This window comes from Eretmochelys imbricata, chromosome 7 (genome assembly GCF_965152235.1).
Source record: "Eretmochelys imbricata isolate rEreImb1 chromosome 7, rEreImb1.hap1, whole genome shotgun sequence".
Classification (NCBI taxonomy): Eukaryota; Metazoa; Chordata; order Testudines; family Cheloniidae; genus Eretmochelys; species Eretmochelys imbricata.
The window spans coordinates 82,255,134-82,273,054 of record NC_135578.1 but is presented as its reverse complement, the minus strand read 5'-3'; the positions used below and the strand labels follow the sequence as shown (position 1 = coordinate 82,273,054).

General features: G+C 40.5%; 1 protein-coding gene across 1 annotated transcript in view; it reads right to left on the bottom strand.

The window, feature by feature from the left end:
• Positions 1 to 714: 714 nt before the first annotated feature.
• The window catches only part of TSPAN15 (tetraspanin 15), a 37,310-nt gene continuing 20,103 nt past the window's right edge, over positions 715 to 17,921 (bottom strand). The window contains exons 4-8 of the mRNA XM_077822424.1: positions 10,740 to 10,835; positions 8,641 to 8,757; positions 2,880 to 2,927; positions 1,354 to 1,470; positions 715 to 867 (exon numbers count right to left, since the gene is read on the bottom strand). Coding sequence (XP_077678550.1) covers positions 715 to 867; positions 1,354 to 1,470; positions 2,880 to 2,927; positions 8,641 to 8,757; positions 10,740 to 10,835 — 531 coding nt within the window. The remainder of the gene's footprint in view (positions 868 to 1,353; positions 1,471 to 2,879; positions 2,928 to 8,640; positions 8,758 to 10,739; positions 10,836 to 17,921) is intronic.

The window sequence follows — 17,921 nt, the reverse complement described above, 5'->3', positions numbered from 1 at the left end:
TCAATATAGAAAGACACACAAGTCTCCCTTCTGATTAGGAATCAATACGAAAATACAAACATTTAAATATGTCAAACTAGAATACAAAAGCTCTTTCAAAAAAGTTTAGCTCTGAGTTTTCCCAACATAAAGCATTCCTCACCACAGATCTTTCAGTAATCATTAGAAAAAGTTCAGACAACCACTGTCAAGCAGGGTAGGCCCCTGGGCTTGTGCTTTGAGGGTAGGTCTACACTGCAGTTAACCATCCACAGCTAGCCTGTGTCAGCCTTGGAGGCCATTTGCTGCCTTAGAGATATAAATGAGGACAGGATGGGAAACAGAGGGCCTGTGTTAGAGGCAAACAGCCACCTGGGCAGCAGAGTTGGGGAAAGCTCTAAAATAAATGTTTGAACACACTGGATTACCTGGCCCACGTTTCAATTAGCATGAGATTTAGCACTCTCCAGGGTATGAAATGCCCCAGAGTGCACAGCTTGAGAAATCCTGTGAAAATTCAAAGCATACTCAAAATTGAAATACACAGGAAAAGCAGTTAAGAACACATGGTGAGAGAGTTAAGGTTCTGTTTTTGAAGTACACGTTTTTTTAAAAAATCAGAAAGGTTTACAGATTAATTAGCTCAAGATCTTTAAGAGCTGCAGAAATACATACAAGCCACAACACAAGATTTGTTTTTTTAAACAGCACTTGAGGTCTTGCATGGCAGCTACGTTACTCAGGATAACACATACAGCAACCTGTGCCTGCAAATTCAGTTTCTGATTTCTGCTGTGTTTCTTGTAAAAGACCCTCATTATGTTTGTATTCAGCAATGATATCTTCTACGCGAGTTATGTAAAGTAAAGATAACAACACTCCAAGGAACTGTAAAATAAAACAGCAAATATAAATAGGAGACAAAGTACTGCTTATCCAACACCTCTCACTCTACATTTTCATATATAAAATTTGGGGCACCAAGCCAGTGCAATCTTGGGGAAGGGAAAATCCACATTTGGGGGAATGAAGGACATGTATTAATGACCAGCTGATTTAAAAAAAAGACAACAGTGGCTGTTTGAAACCACTCTGGGGTATGGAATGTTAGAATAAGTCTTAGTGGAGACAGATTAGTGGGCAGAGTTCAGGTGAGGTGATTAGGGTCATGAAAAAATGCAAAATATGACATTGCTGTCACTAAATCAGTGGGGCTCTGTACAGGCACAAAGGTCCAGCCACATAAGTTTACAGAATACATAAACTTTAAGTAAAAAATGTATTTTATTAACTATAAAATCAAATCCCATTTTGTTTACCAAAGCAATGAACCAAATATTCCCTTTAACGGGCAATGTAATGGCCTAGCCTTACCTGGGGTAACAATATGCCAAGCATGACACCAGCCATGATGCTGTAGTTGTCTAAGAACCAAATGAGTACTGCATTTGTGCATCCTCGGATATATATAATGTCTTGAACACTCAGGCGCTGTAAAATAATGAAATATACCTTCAAACAACGGTTTACTTAGAAGAGAACAGAGATATATTTTTGGAATATAAAGGGTCAAATTCTGTTTCATTCACATCCACGCAAACCCTCTGAATTTGGCACAGAGGGCTTATCACCAACTCTCAGATAATGCATTCTGAAGTTTTTCAAGGCTAAACAAGTGCTTTTTACAGTCCATTTGCTGAAAAAAATATACCTGATCCTAATTTTAGACCATATGGAATACAGAGGTATCTATCCACCCTTTCATTCCTACTTTCCAAGCTGCTTCTGCTGGAATACTAAAAATACAAAACCATAGCCAAAGTGCAATAGGCTCCAAGTAGGCTGGAGACAAAAGAATATAAGGCTCAATCCTACAAGATTTTGAGCACTCTAGACCTGAGCCGACAAGACATTTAAGCCCATGAGTAGTCCCACTGAAATGAATGGAACTGCTCACATGGTTAAAATTAAGCACATGTTTAAACACTTTGCTGGATCAGGGCCAGACTGGAATGCTTAGCAGCTGGCAGGATAAAGCACCCAGTCAATGAGCCTAAATGAAGGGAAAGATCATATTTAAAGGTGACAGCCAATCTACAAAAATTAACAATTGAAATTGGCATTTTATGCTAAATGCCTTATGAGAGAGATATTTAATCCAACAGTAATTCTTGTTCTACAAGCCTATGAAGTACAGACCTGTGGCAGATCAAGTTATTGGCTTCTGTTCAGTATGAACTCCACTACTGTACTATGGGCCTGAGCCTGCAGCCCTTTCTCATGTGGCTAGTCCCAACAAAGCCCACAACACTGAAGTCAATGGACTAGTCCCATGAGTGAGATCTACAGGACTAGGCCATATGTCACAACTATACTTAAAAAGCATTAAAAGCCTGCCTACCAAAAATACAGAGCGTCCTACTTCCTCTCCACTGTTACATTATTTTGTGAAGTTTTCTATATTTTATACCAACTATTATGGTATATAAGATACTGTAAGAACTAAAAGTAAACTTTACAAAGATGTGTTTTTATTTAGTGAGAAGCCTTGGCTTTCCTAAAAAATAATTTCCTGGTTTTAGTCATGGCATTAGCATTACTGAAATGGTCTGTTGTATACTAAATATGCAGCATTAGAAGTTGGTCTGTATTTCTCATCTGAGTCAAACCAGCAAACCTAAAGGTGGAAGAAAGAGAGCATTTCACAGGCAAGCCATATGTTTCCTCACGGATTACTCTAGATAAATCAGGTTAATCTTTGATATCTTTATATTTCAAAAATTGGCAAAAAAAAGTTAAATAATGTAAGCATTATATTAATAATTTACTTAACCTTAACAAAATCCAGAAAGAAGAAATATGAAACACTTTACAATTAAGAGACTTTACAATTAAATTACCTCTCTGTCAATCATTTTATATCCACACATAGTGTTCATAATGTCTGTCTGAAAAGAAAAAATAAGTGTCAAAAATTGGAAAAAATAATCACAAAAGCAAATTTATTTTTACTTTTCACTTATGTAAAAGCAACTTCAAAACTTGCAGTGAAGCCATAGCTGTGCCTACACAGCCTCTTCTCCTCACAGGCCCTCCTTGTCCAGGTAGGATCATGTCTTGTGCATGGAGCCGGCATGGTTGGTTAGGCAGTTGCACACTAGGGTGAGCTGCTAGGTGTGCTTGCCAAGGTGGGCAGTCAGGAAAAGGCATTCAAAAATACAAGGTATTTAAAGAGGGGGTGGCTTCCGGTGTCTGTAACACCTGGCCAGTAGAATTTATGGTGACTAGAGCAGTCCCTGTCACAAAGATTGGATTATTGTGAGACAGCTATTGGAGGACAGTTAGGGTAGACACAAGTCACAAAGTGTCTACACTTACACTGTGTCAGTCACAGTAGGTTGACCATGGCTTCACGCCACTCAAGGAGGTGGTTTTACTGCATCACTGTAATGGGGCAGTTACTTCGTCTGGATATAAATTTGAGCATAGACACATGCCCAAATAGGTTGACATAAAGTGACTTATGTTGACCTAACTTTGTAGTGTAGACCAGATTGAAGGAAAGTGTGGGTCCACTACTTAACAGGGAAGGAGAGCTAATAATGGAAGACACCAAGAAGGCTGAGGTGTTTTGTATCTGTTTTGCTTCAGTCTTCATTTAAAAGATAAATTGTGACCAGATGCTTAATACAACTAATTTTAACAATGAGGGGGAAGGAACAAAAGCCAGAATAGGGAAAGAACAAGTTAAAGAATATTTAGATAAGTTAGATGTATTCAAGTTGGCAGGGCCTGATGATATTCACCTAAGGTACAGAAGGACCTAGCTGAAGCAATCTCAGCACCACTAGGGATTATCATATTTGAGAACTCCTGGAAGATGGGTGAGGTCCCAGATGATTGGAGAAGAGCAAACATAGAATCTATCTTTAGAGGGGGGAACAAAGAGGACCTGGGGAATTATAGACCAGTCAGACTAACTTTTATACCTGAAAAAATACTGGAACAAATTACAAAACAATCAGTTTGTAAACACCTAGAGAATAATAGGGTGGTAAAAAACAGCCAACATGGATTTGTCAATAACAAATCATGCCAAACCAAACTTTGACATGATTACAGGCCTAGTGGATACGGGAGAAGCAGTAGACGAAATATATATTGATTTTAGTAAGGCTTTTGACACAGTCCCACATGACAGTCTCATAAGCAAACTATAGAAATGTCGCCTAGATGTAATTACTATAAAGTGGGTGCAAAACTTGTTGAAAAATCATACCCAGAGTAGTTATTAATTGTTCGCTGTCAAACTGGGAGGATTTATCTAGTGGGGTATTGCAGGGGTCTGCCCTGGGTCCAGTACTATTCAATATATTCATTAATGATTTGCATAATGGAGGGGAGAGTAGGCTTATAACATCTGAAGATGACACCAAGCTGGGAAAGGTTGCAAGCACTTTGAAGGACAGGATTAGAATTCAATAGGACCTTGATAAATTGGAGAACTGGACTCACAAGATAAAATTCAACATAGACATCTGTGAAGTGCTGTCCTTAGGTAGGAAAAATCAAATGCACAAAAACACACTAGAGAATAACTGGCTAAGCAATAGTACCGCTGGAAAGGATCTGGGGGTTATAGTGGATCATAAATTGAATACGAGTCAACAACGTGATGCAGTTGCACAAAACACTAATGTCATTTGGGGATGTATTGTCAGGAATATCGTATGCAAGACATGGGAGGTGACTGTTCTGCTCTATACCGCACTGGTGAGGCCTCAGCTGGAATACTGTGTCCAGGTTTGGATGCCACACTTGAAGAAAGAAATGGATAAACTGGAGAGAGTCCAGAGGAGAGGAACAAAAATGATAAAAGGTTTAGAAAACCTGACCTATGAGGAAAGGTTTTAAAAAACATGGACATGTTTAGTCTTGAGAAAAGAAGACTGAGTGGGAGTCTGATAACAGTCTTCAAATATGTTAAGGGCTGTTACAGAAAAGAAGGTGATCAGTTGTTATCCATGTCCCCTGAAGGTAGGAAAAGTAGTAATGGGCTTAATCTCCAGCAAGGGAGATTTATATGAGATAGTAGGGAAAACTTTCTCACATAAGGATATTTAAGAACTGAAACAGGTTAACTGAGGGAGGCTGTGGAATCTCCATCACTGGAGGTTTTAAAGAACAGGTTAGGTAAACACCAGCCAGTCTAGGTATACTTGATCCTGCCTCAGTGTGGGTTGTGGGCCTTTCGAGGTTCCTTCCAGACCTGCATTTCCATGATTCTATGATTCCTAAATACTAGTAGTGTCTCAGTGTAGACACCCTTCAGACTAAGGTTAATACAACTCAGTCCTTTTTGCTCCTTTGTTTTACATCTGTCTAGACATACTTTACCTCTGGCAAAGTGGACAACATTGATTTTGTAATAGGGGTCCAGAGACCTAATGAAGTCATATATTCAGAGATTTTGTTACGATAATATATTACTTTAATAAATGAGATGCAGAGCCTCTTTCACACAGCTTACATTTGGATGCACAATTTCTAGGTTTTTGTTTGAAATACTTATTCTATATTTTTCAACAACCTTGGATCTATTTTGAAGCCTCAAGATGTCTCATGCAGTAAGTATCTTATGCTGACAATCCTCAATAAAACTGCAGAAATCAAAGAGTCAGGCCGTTTTTTTAAGGCATAAAAACCTGGCCTCCAATTTTGAGCTTGCAAGTAAACTGGCAGCACCAATTGTGGGCACAAAATTAGAGTCATTAAAATTTATTTTGTCCGAACTGTCTTTAGGCCAATTCTGAAAATCCTTGCTCAGAGAAGTATCCTACCTAGGTCAACAGGAGTAGCTCAAGTGTTCTGACAATACTCCCAATAAGTAAAGGTATTCAAGACTAGGCCCATAAATGTGATGAAACTTCTGCTGCAAGTGATTTAATACTTTTCAAAACATTTTAGCCAAATGCATAAACACAGACTTTAACACAATGCTTCAAAACACAGAACATCATTACACCATTTAATTTTAGATGTAACATTGGCTAAAACAAAGCAGTGTAAGATAAATGCATCAGATAAATGCTATGGTTTGGGTGACTACTTTGACTCCAACTGAGTTCCTTCAGATTTACATCAGATCCGAATTTGGCCATCACACGTTAACAGAAGTTTTCCATGACCACAGAGTGAATGAGTATTTATAAATCATACCTGTAGACGTCCATACAGAAACCAAGCTGTATTTGGAAACATTTGTCAAACATGTAAGTTTGATTAATGTTTTGATTTTTTTTTTTAAAAGACTTCTGCTTTATGGACATGGTGGTAAGGTCTTCTATACAAATTAGATCAAAGAGTCAGTGCTGCAAGATTCCACAGATCGTACAGTGGCACATTCATGACTCAAGGTTCTTCTATTTCATAACAGAAAAGTTTTAAAAAAATGTAAAACATACTACAATATCCAATCTAGTAGTCTATCCTTAAATCAAAAGATTGTATTTTGTTTTGGTGTTTGACCTTGCTCTTTGATAAACAGAGCTGAGTAAATAATTCAAAGACTACATTTATTCTGTGAATTCAGCCTCTTCCTGCTCATAAAATATCTATGGGCTACATTCTGTATTTTAATGTAACAAAGTTTTAGTTTTCTTTTCTTTTTTAATACTCTATGGACTGATTGTTTACATTTCGAACCCATGCTGTATTTTTTATTTGTGATGGGTCAGGAAAGTCACATGATATTGTTTCAGTTCCCTGAATAGATGAGAAGAAAATATTTTTTGTGGAAATACCCTGGCATGCAACTCTCAAAGTACTGTTCTGCAATAATCATGCCAGAAAAAAAGTCCATCACTCAAATATTAGCAAAAATTGAACATAAGGAGTATAAGTTGACCAAAAATGAATTAATAAATCTAAGTGGATAATTATGGAAGCTTTTTAATGAAAGTAGCCAGTATTGTGTAGTTTCTACTACTGTTCTCGCACAAATTTGAAGTAACCAATTTTAAAAGTGGGGTTGCACTTTAGACCTGTATACTAGAAATGAAATTACTATTGTGAATTAACAAGAATCTAGATTGTTCTTTATTGGTCACCACCATCCCTCTGCATCCTCAATTTAAAGGGTTAGTTCCTGGTCCTTGCAATGGCCATGTTACCTCAGTGCAGCTAATTACTGAACCTAAACGATTTTCACACAATTGAATTTATTACTCTCAAACAGATAAGACTTAAAATATTAATTGCTTAGTTTTGAATTCTGAATGAGTCTATCCAAGCTGTGATACATATTTAAATATTTTCCTTTCAGTTCTCAAAAACAACATAGGCATAAAAGAAGGAAAATAAACATGCACACTTTTATATAATATATGCACAGTATAAACAGCATACAGCAAGACTTCTGAGCCAATTATTGCAAACCATTTTAACAAAAAATTCTTTATAGGAGCACTAACTTAAAGAAGTACATAAAAAGGGTTATTTATATCAGGTGAAAATAAGTTATCTACCAGTAGATCTTTGACTGGATCTGTGCAGAAGGCAAACATTTAGATTTGGCATGACAAATACAGTATAAAAGACAATCGGGTAGCCTTTTATCCAAGTTGGAGAACTAGAAGTACCTGGGCACATGCAGAAAGATGTATGCAGCAAGTACAGATGTCAATGCCAAATGCCCTTATTTCAAAACTAATTTGGTCAGGATCAGGAAAACATAGAACTGCACAATGAACAAAGTTGAGGAACTACACAAGTACCTTATTTTTCTGTCTTGTACACAGACCTCACTTCCAAAGACTGAAACAAAGTGGGAAAGGCATTTCCAGTATTTTTTTTAATTGTGGATCATTTCCTTATCAAACTTAATGTTACATTTAGCCTTCAAAGTAAGAGCACTGGTTACAGAATGCTCGTGATGGGTCTGATAGATTTAAAAACTGTTCCAAATCTCTAACCAAACCAGGACTTTTGGAAGGGTTCAGATGAAAAAAAGAAAAGTTAGCTTCTGCCTCTCTCTCTGACAGCAAGCTGACATTCACTGCTTTTGAGCACGCAGCAGATAGAGCAGGGGTATTTTCAAGCTATTCAGACCAATTTTCCTGCTGTGTGTCATGCCATTTGAGAAAAGGAGAGGTTAGTTTCTCATTGTATGTATTCACGTTTCTCAGATCATTGGGGATGAACTGCTAGTTAAGAGTATGTGTGTACGTACACATGTGAATGCAACTTATGAGAATGCATACAATGCTAAAGGGAAAGCATGAACAGTCATAAGAACTTAGAGGTGACGTGCAAATTAGCAAGGATAAGAGAAGCATTTAGTATGCAGCCAAATCAGAATTACTTTCCCCTTTTTAAGTTCCTCAGAGTCACAGATCACAAGCTCCCACTTCAAGCTCCACCCCACTATATACTATATTGGCCCCATAACAACCTTGTGGAGACTATGCTTAGCATAAAAACCTAGCAACTATGAAAATCTGTTCCTTTCTGCTTAACTAACAGACATACTTCCCAAGATTCTTAATTGATGAAAAGTTATTCTTTAAGAGAATAAGTAATTTAGGATAGTTATTTTTCTGTTAATCACTGAGATTTAACAGAAACCAGCTAAAATAATAAGAACAAATACAGTATACATACCTTATTTCTAATACAACAAGTATAGGGCACTCCACAGGCTAATGGCCCTGGTGCAGAACACTCATGATACGGATTCTTTGACCAGTCTTTAAAATCTTCCCCACCACAACACTTAAACTTAAAAAAAAGAAAAAAAGTCTGTCTTAATAAAAATGTTTCTAATAATTGAAGAATGAATCAAATATAAAAATGAATTACTGGTAATTTTAAGAAAGCTCAAGTATCAGAGAGAAAAGAGGCAGCAAAACATCTGCTTGTCATACCATTGACTCATTAGCAAAAGTTATAGCACAGCATGTCCCAAAATTGTAGTCAAAGTCACAAATAAAATATGCAGGATAAGGGAAAATCAGATTTAAAATGCATTGGATCAGAGTCAACGTTTCAGGTAAAAAGCCCAAGCATCATTTATAGAAGAAACCAGTAAAATCACATGATTAGAGGCAAAATGAAAGAGGAAAAGCTCTCATCATGTTTGTAGCGATGGTTAAATACTTTATTTTATATAAAATTGTATCCACAGGAAAGTTTCTATCTGACTGACAAGGAGGGAAAAGCTAAATTGAAAGATCCAGTTTGCTGTTAGTGTACATATGCCATTAATGGGTAGTGTTGAAGCTGGGGTTATAATGGGACTATCAACTTTGCTTTGATTAGCAGGTGTGTGTGTGCATGAGCGCGCGCATGCGTGTACATACATACATTGCATTGCCCCTCAAAATAGAAAGAATATTAAGACATCTAAAGAATCGGGCTCCTGAAGAGCAGGATCCAATTTCAATATGCTGTCTATTCAAAATGACTAGCAGCATTATGGATACATGTCGTGTCCCTCCATCATTCATTAAGCCATTACTCTATATTTGACAGTAAAAGTAACTGATACTCAGTCCCAGCTCTATTTTTGAAAGATGATAGATTTTGGTTTGGATCTGAATAACACAAAACATATTTCTTTTTTAGTTGAATTTTGAGCTGGTCAATTTTGACCAGGTTCCTGTAAAAAATGAAAAAGATTTTAAACACAAAAAAGATATTTTATCTAGGGATGTTCTTGCAAATTATAAAAAACAGCAGAACGTTTTCAAAGTGATTTAATTAACAGAATAGGACTGTGATCCTGCAAACAAAACAAATCTAGTTAATTTACAGTAGTCCAGTTAATTAAAAAAGCCCCCCGCTATTTCTTTTTTCAAAATGAGGAAAAAGCGTGAGTTTATCTATCACTGGTACTTATAATCACTGTCCATATATATAACTATTTGTAGAACATGGAAACTCTTAGAAGGGTATGAACTAAAATGACAAGATAGCTTAGATGGTTTGCTTTTGAAAACTTTTTCCATGTTTACTTTGTTTTTGAAAGTACCGTGGTGTTTCCATAATGATGTTACAAAATTTGTGCAGCATCTAAGCCACTTAAGAAAAAGTTTTTAACAAATCTATACATTGTATGGCTCCCTATATACACATCTGAACACTTTCTGTTTCTTCTATAGTCTCAAAAGTATATGTCAGAATTCTTAAATAATCCAATAAATATTTTAACACAGCAGCTTTAATAAAGGTGATGAGTCAACTACGTATGCTATTAAATACTGTTCAGCTGCGCTCAACATCATTTCTGAATTTTAGTAACAGATATATTTCCTTCAGTAAGCATTTCAAGAAGAAATCTGAAGAATTTGTTTAAGCAAAATACAGTAATTCATAGCTTTTGTAAGTGAAACCCAGTCCAATGCCCATTACAGTGGATTTCAAAGGAAATCTTTGCATTGTCTTCAGCAGGATTTGGATCGTGCCCTTAGTCCCAGATTCACATTCAGAGGTGTAGGGGTTGCAGTTTGCACTCCTCACACCTGGGAGGCAAAGGGGGCTTTAAAAGCCAACTAGAACTCCATAAAATCCCTGCCAGCAGAAAGTCTACAAGAGATTTTCCAGCTCACACAAGGGAGTCTATTCCCCCCATTAATGGGAGTTAGATTAACACACCAAGGAAGAATATTCTCCGTAATATTTATTATCAAGAGTGACATTCAGGGGTTTACCACGTTCCCTTCTAGAATTAGTTTTAATTAAATACTCCCAGAAAAACAAACCTGCTTTTGAACAAAATCCATTATGTTTTTGAAGTCCAGATCATCATAATAATTCTTAATTCCTCTTCTGATATTATCATTTAAAAAGTCAATTGTCTAGGGGACAAAAGCAAAATAAGATGCATCACTTACATATTCTACAACAATATTTAAGACTCAGCACTTACTGATAGGGTAACTAATGGGCATAAAACTAGCACAAACAGATATTCTGTCATTATAGATGCGGGTAGTAACTAAATTAAGCCCTGATCATGTAAAGACTTATTCACTTGCTTAATTTTCAGCACATAAGTAGTCCCATTGACATCACTGATTAAAGTTTAAGCACATACATACGTTTTTGGATAATCAGTGTCTTAGATGTCACTTTTTATGATAGTATAAATAATTAACATTACCTAGCTCTTACATAGCACTTTTCATCTCTAGAACACAAAGCACTTTACAAAGGAGGCAAGTATCATTATCCCCATTTTACAGATAAGGAAACTGAGGGATGGAGAAATGAAGTGATTTGCCCAGAGTCACCCAGCAGGCTAGTGGTAGAGACAGGAAACTGCACAGGTCATCTGAGACTAAGTCCAGGGCAACCTGACCCTTAACAAGCCAGCTCAGATTGTGGGATTGGGGAATGGTCCAGATCCCTGTCAGTTCGAGGGCAACGGCCTGCCAAAGGCAGCCCTCCTGGGTTAGAGGAGCTACAAATGGTAAATTCACAATATATCATTTCTGGAATGCTTGCCAAGAACTTTTCCACTCTGCTTACCCAGAACACCTGGTCCAGTTCTGGGAAAACACTTCATCCAGTTCTCTGGGATCCAAAAACTCAGTTCAACTCCAGCTACTCATTCGGGTTACTTTATTAGGCATGTAACAGCTCTATGCCCATCCTGGCCAGGCCCAGACACGGAGGGGTTAAGTACAGAGTGGAACCATAATTACATAGCAAGTCACACACTACACAGTATATAGACTTTTTTTCAAGCTACCAATATCTATACTTCTTGAATCTACATTGTATCGATCATGTCAGGACCAATCACTTTGCAGATCATGTAAACCCATATTGCTTATGTCCTCACCTTAATATTACAAGCTTATCAGTTCAGGGTGTTCCCGCTTATCGCAACCAGTCTCCAGCACACAATCTCTCACACCCTTGTTTACAGTGTAACCTTGCACTCAAATCAAGCTATATGCAAGTTTACTCATGCCCAGCAAGATCTATGCCTACAACTGGCAGGATTAACTGGATGGACCCAGGCACACTCCCTAAAGGGAGGCACAAAGTGGAACCAGGCTTCTTCCTGCTCTACTTTCCTTGCTGCTGCACATCCCATCCTCTGTTGCCCTCCTTCCTTCAGGGTTATTCCTTGCATGAGGTATTTGTTTCTTGTTGTTCTATCTGTTCTGAGTTATTTAGACGCAGTGGGTTAGGACAACATGCTGTGGGGTCCCCTGGGTTGGAAGAGATTTCATGGGTACACATGGTAGAATTAATTTGTCTTTGATTTGCAAAATCACAACTTTGACTGGTTTGCCCTGGCAGAATGGGTTAGATTCCCCTTCAGGTGATAAAATTAAAAAAGAGACGTGACTGGTGCTCTCAACCCCACAGTGGTCAGGAGTTAGAGTAATGCCCCTTACTAGTACATTGGGTATCAGTCCAATTCTCCTAAAGAAAGAGCCTGAAGATGCATGCAGGCACTTAGAAAATGTTGTTCACTCTCATAATTTTACCCAAGCCTTGCAATATTTGGTTATTCTTCTTAAATCCCAAGCTCATGGAACCATGTGATTATGTAAGACTCTCATCTTCCATGTTTTAAAAAGTTTCTAACCCTCAAGGTTGCGGAGAAAAGATTGAAAACATGAATCCTAAAGGCTGTAAAACCAGATGGGCAATAAGTGGATCTGGTTTTTATTTTAAAAAGCCACATTTTATGAGGTCTGCCTCACAATTTTTGTATGCTTGAGTTGGCAATACTGCTTATGTAAGGCCTGGTTGTTATGTAAGGCCTCATGAAGTAGCTTGCACAAGACTGAGGCCTTGATCACCTTAGAACAGCTGCAGGACTTGGTAGGTCTTAGAGCAGTGGTTCTCAACTCTCGTCCACTGCTTGTTCAGGGAAAGCCCCTGGCGGGCCGGGGCAGTTTGTTTACCTGCCACGTCCACAGGTTCGGCCAGTCACGGCTCCCACTGGCCGCGGTTCACTGCTCCAGGCCAACGGGTGCTGCAGAAAGCGGCGGGCCGAGGGATGTGCTGGCTGCCCTTCCCGCAGCCCCCATTGGCCTGGAGCAGTGAACCGTGGCTAGTGGGAGCCACAATCGGCTGAGCCTGCAGACGCGGCAAGTAAACAAACCAGCCCAGTGCGCCAGGGGCTTTCCCTGAACAAGCGGTGGACCAGAGTTGAGAACCACTATCTTAGAGTAACATGGGCTCCCTTTGGGCCAGAATATGTTAGGATGCTCTGTCTTTGAGCACTGGAAAGTGGTCTTCCCTCCTTTTCACTGCTGCCAGGAAAACTGCCTTTAGAAAACACTTTGTTTAAGTTGAAGGTTTAGTACAGTTCCTGTCACTTGTAAGGTTGCCAGGTGTCTGGTTTTAGACTGGACCACCTGGTCGAAAAGGGACCGTGGCCGCTGACTGGACCGTTAAAAGTCCGGTTGGTACGGGGCTGACGGGCTCCCTACCAGGCTCCACACAGCTCTTGGGAAGCAGCTGGCATGTCCCTCCAGCTCCTAGGCATAGGGGTGGCCACAGGGGTTCCACGCACTGCCCCAGCCCCGAGCACTGGCTCCGCCCGGCCAACAGGAGCTGCGGGGCAGCGCCTCCAGGCAGGGGCAGCACACAGAGCCTCCTGGCTGCACCTCCACCTAGGAGCCGGAGGTACATGCCGGCCACTTCCCAGTCAGCGCCACCCGGAGCTGTCACCCTGAACCCCCTCCTGCGCCCCAACCCTCTGTCCCAGCCCTGAGACCCCTCCCACACCCAAATTCCCCCCTGGAGCCCAGACTCCATACCCCCTCCCACACCTCAACCTCCTGCCTCAGCCCAGAGCTCCCTCCCACACTCCAAACCCCTTGGCCCCACCCCGCAGCCCGGAGCCACCTCCTGCATCCCAAATCCCTCATCCCCAGCACCACCCCAGAGCCTGCACCCTTAGCCAGAGCCATCAGCCCCTCCCGCACCCCAAACCCCTGCCCCAGACCAGTGAAAATGAACGAGTGAGCGAGGGTGGGGGAGAGTGAGCAACAGAGGGAGGGGGATGGAGTGAGCGGGCGTGAGGCTTCGGAGAAGGCACAATGCAGGGGCGGGGCCTCAGGGAAGGGACGGGGCAGAGCAAGGGTGTTTGGTTTTTTGGGATTAGAAAGTTGGCAACCCTAGTTACTTAGCCAAAATATTTTAATTCCTGTCTCTATCCTCACTGTTCCCCTGTCATTCCCAATGATACAAAGCTGAATAATCTCTCATCAAACATACAAATAGTTTATGGTCTAACATGAAAATAAATAATTGTGCTAAAGATCATTAGTGAAACAAAGAGCTTCAGTTTCGATGGACTAGAAAGGAGAGGGAAGAAATGAATATTTGCATACTTTACAATCATGGCATTGAGCACATATAAAAGTCATCAAGAAAAGAAGATGTAGATATAAGAAGCGATGTCTCCTGAGCTCAATGTACTGGGAATTACATAAATGAGCCTAAGAGGTAAGAAAAAATGTCTGGAACTTTTCTCTTTTAAGTATCCAATACAGTCATAGCCTTCCTGAAATGGGCAGTCTTCAGAACACCTCCATCTTCCTTACAAATAAAATTTTCATAATTAAGAAATTTATCAAGACTAGACTTCTGGTCAGAAATAGGTACAGTAGTTTCCTTCATATGTAGAGAATGCCTCACAATAAATAAAGTCTGTAGAAATAATAAAGTATTGTGCTCACTTCTTCTATTCTGTTAACATTAGGTTTCTTAAATCCCAATAAAACAAACTTCTACAGAAAACAATTGATTATGTAAGAAATCTAATCTTCATCTTTTTGCCAATATCAAATACATCCTTCATCCAAGAGTCAAAATCCTGCAAGTGGGTGGACTCAACTGATGGGTCTTTTAATTTCTAGTTTTTGTACACTTATATAAGAGCATCCCAAAAGAAGAGAACAACACTGTAAAAGTCAAGAATATATCAATAAGAAAACCAAATTTGTCTTCCAATATCCAAATTAAACTATGAAAAACTGAAAGTTAAATAAATAGTTTAGAGTTTGAGTCTATAAACCTGTATTTCTTTATACCTAGTTGAAAGCAATAGCGAGGGAGCACACATAAAGCAAGCTAAAGTTGTATAATACATCTGTATACCTAGTTCTGCACACATTAATCACATATTTGGTCTCTTATCTTCCCAATTTCTCTCTCTCCAAGCCCTCAACTTCTTTCTTGACATTTTTGTTCAGTTCTGACAGCCAAGGAAGAAGCTAACTGAGGCCACACTAGTTCTTTCCCCATAGCTCTGGTAGCTTAACATTAGTTGTAGTTTAACATTATAGCCAACACATATCTATGCAAGAAGATGGACTCATTTTCTTCAGCTGTCAGCTCCTCAGAGAAAGCCTTCATGAGAGCACCTTTCTTCAGACTTCAAGAAACAGAAACAGAGGATGTTCATTACAGCAACAAGGAAGGCCCCATGAGCTTGTCAGCATGGCTTGTTCCTCATCATGACAAAGGCTACACTATACTACATGTCTACACTACAAACTTTGACTGCAACATATCAGTATAAACATGCCCCAAGTAGTATATCACTCATTCACATGAATACTTGGCTCCTTGAGTCAGAGCTGCACATACTCACCAGGATTGCTTGAATCGATGCACTGTGTGGTGCACGATGGGCAGGTAACCCAATGTGCAACTCACCACCATCCAGCACACTCTTTTGCGAAGTTTTGGCAATGCATGTTGGGGCAGTAATGAATTGTGCAGGGGTGACTGGGAGCAACGGATCAACTTCCCAGCATGCAACTTTCTCCATCCCATCATTTCATCCATATCCCATGATTTTTGTGCCTTTTGTGCCACCTTCTGGCAACTGCATGTAGTGTGGTAGCTCTCTTTCTCTCTCGTGTGGCAACTGCCTCCTTCTTCAGTATAGCCCACCCATCTGGGCCAGATCAATCCTAGGGCTTTCCCCTGCTGGGGTAGTCCAAAAAAAACAAAGGGAAATTAATAGAACTGGGAGTCCGTATGAGAGGAAGAGGGGAATGCTTCCTTCTCAGGCTGTCTCTGTAGCAGGTCCTCCCTTCCTTCAGTTGTCATGGGGAAAGGTTCTGCCTTTCCTTCCACTCTCTTCTGCTGGGGCTGCTGGTTGTAGTCTGGTCTCTTCCCTGCTCTGCCACCAAATGAGCTGATCCCCTGCCTTTTAACTCCTCTACCAATTGGTGCATTTCCTACAGGTGTGGAGGGGCAGGGCTGGCTGAACCTAAAGCAGTCCCTTAACCCCTTGTTGCCCAGTGTGGGGTTTGTATACCCCATCACACTCCCCTAAAGTTTTAAACAAAACATGCTTACTGACACTTCTGCTTCAGAGTGCTTGTGCACAGCACTGCTCATAACACCAGCCATGGTGAGTATCGGCCACCGGGGTGAGGGAAATGAGAAGGAAATTGCTTGATTGCATGAGACTATAAGTAAAGAGCAATGGCACTGAAAACTGGCACCATTTTCACAGGCGGTGGTCATTTTAACTGATATCTCCCCCCTGAGGGTAACAAAAGCACAGAGAACACAGCTGCAGCCGGCGTCCTGCATGGGTCCATAAACCACTAGCCTATTTACTGCAATGGTGCATGCCAAAGTTATCGCCGACTGGCGTGGGAAAGCATCGTACCGCAGAGGAAGAAATAAGGCTGCCATTCACAGAAACCTTCAGGAGAGGATTGCAGAGTACCTCAATGAAAGTTTCAGCGATCTCTCTCAGGAGGATTCAAGGGAAATTCCTGTGTACACACACAAAGTGCTCTGTATGGCCCCCACCACATAACTCTATAGGGGGATGAAAAGCAGATAACAACGCTATCACTGTTTGTTGTACCAATGCTTCTTCCAGCATCAGTAAATCACTGGCTGTGTCCTGCTAAGTTGGGGGTGTCATCAGTACATCATTGAAAGGAGAAATACATTTATAAACATACTTCAGTTTCCTTCCCGTTGACCTGGGCTCAGCTGCCACGACTGACTGGACTGCAAGTGGAATCTCAAAAAGATCCTGGCTCACGGCATAGCTGGACCCCCTGGTTGCATTTCCCCCATCCTTATCATCATCATCCTTGCTGTTCACAGGTATCCACAGTGGTCTGCAGAGCTGTGGTGAGGTCTCCACCAAGTATGGCATGCAGCTCATTGTATAAAGGGCAGGTCTGTGGCTCAGCATCAGATAGACTGTTGGCCTCCCTGGCCTTCTGGTATGCCTGCCGCAGGTACTTCACTTTCACACAGTACTGTTGCTGATCTTCCATGCAATCTGCTTGCAGATATCGACATTTCTGTGGCTGGTCCATACCTGTGCCTGCACAGCCTCTTCTCCCCACAGTCCCAAGAGATCCAATATCTCCAGTCTACTCCAGGCCAGAGTATGCCTGGAATATGTAGCCGGCATGGACAGCTGGGCACTTGCACCCAACAATGTAGAGCCAACATGTGTGCTCGCCAAGCTGAACAATCAGGAAAAGGCATTTCAAAAATTTGTGGGGTTTTACGGGTGGAGAGGTCTTCTGGTCTCCATGTCCCTTGGGCAGTGGAGTTCACAAATGTGACGAGAGCAGTCAGCGCTGGGCATTGTGGGACAGTTGCTGGAGGACAGTTAGGGTCAACATAAGTAACACAGCATCTACACACATGCTGTGTCGACCCCAGTACATCGAACAAGACTCAGCACTGCTTGGGGAGGTGGTGTTACTGCATAGCCATAACAGGGTGCATAGATCAGAGGAAGACAAATTTAAGTGTAGACACATGCACAATTAGATCAACGCAAGACATCTTATGTCAATCTACCTTTGTAATACAGACCATGCCTTATTCCCCAAAGGATGATCCAGTGGTCATCTTACCTCTGTCATTCTGGGAATCTCATTTTCCCTTCTGAAGCCCTCATCTATTTCTCTTCT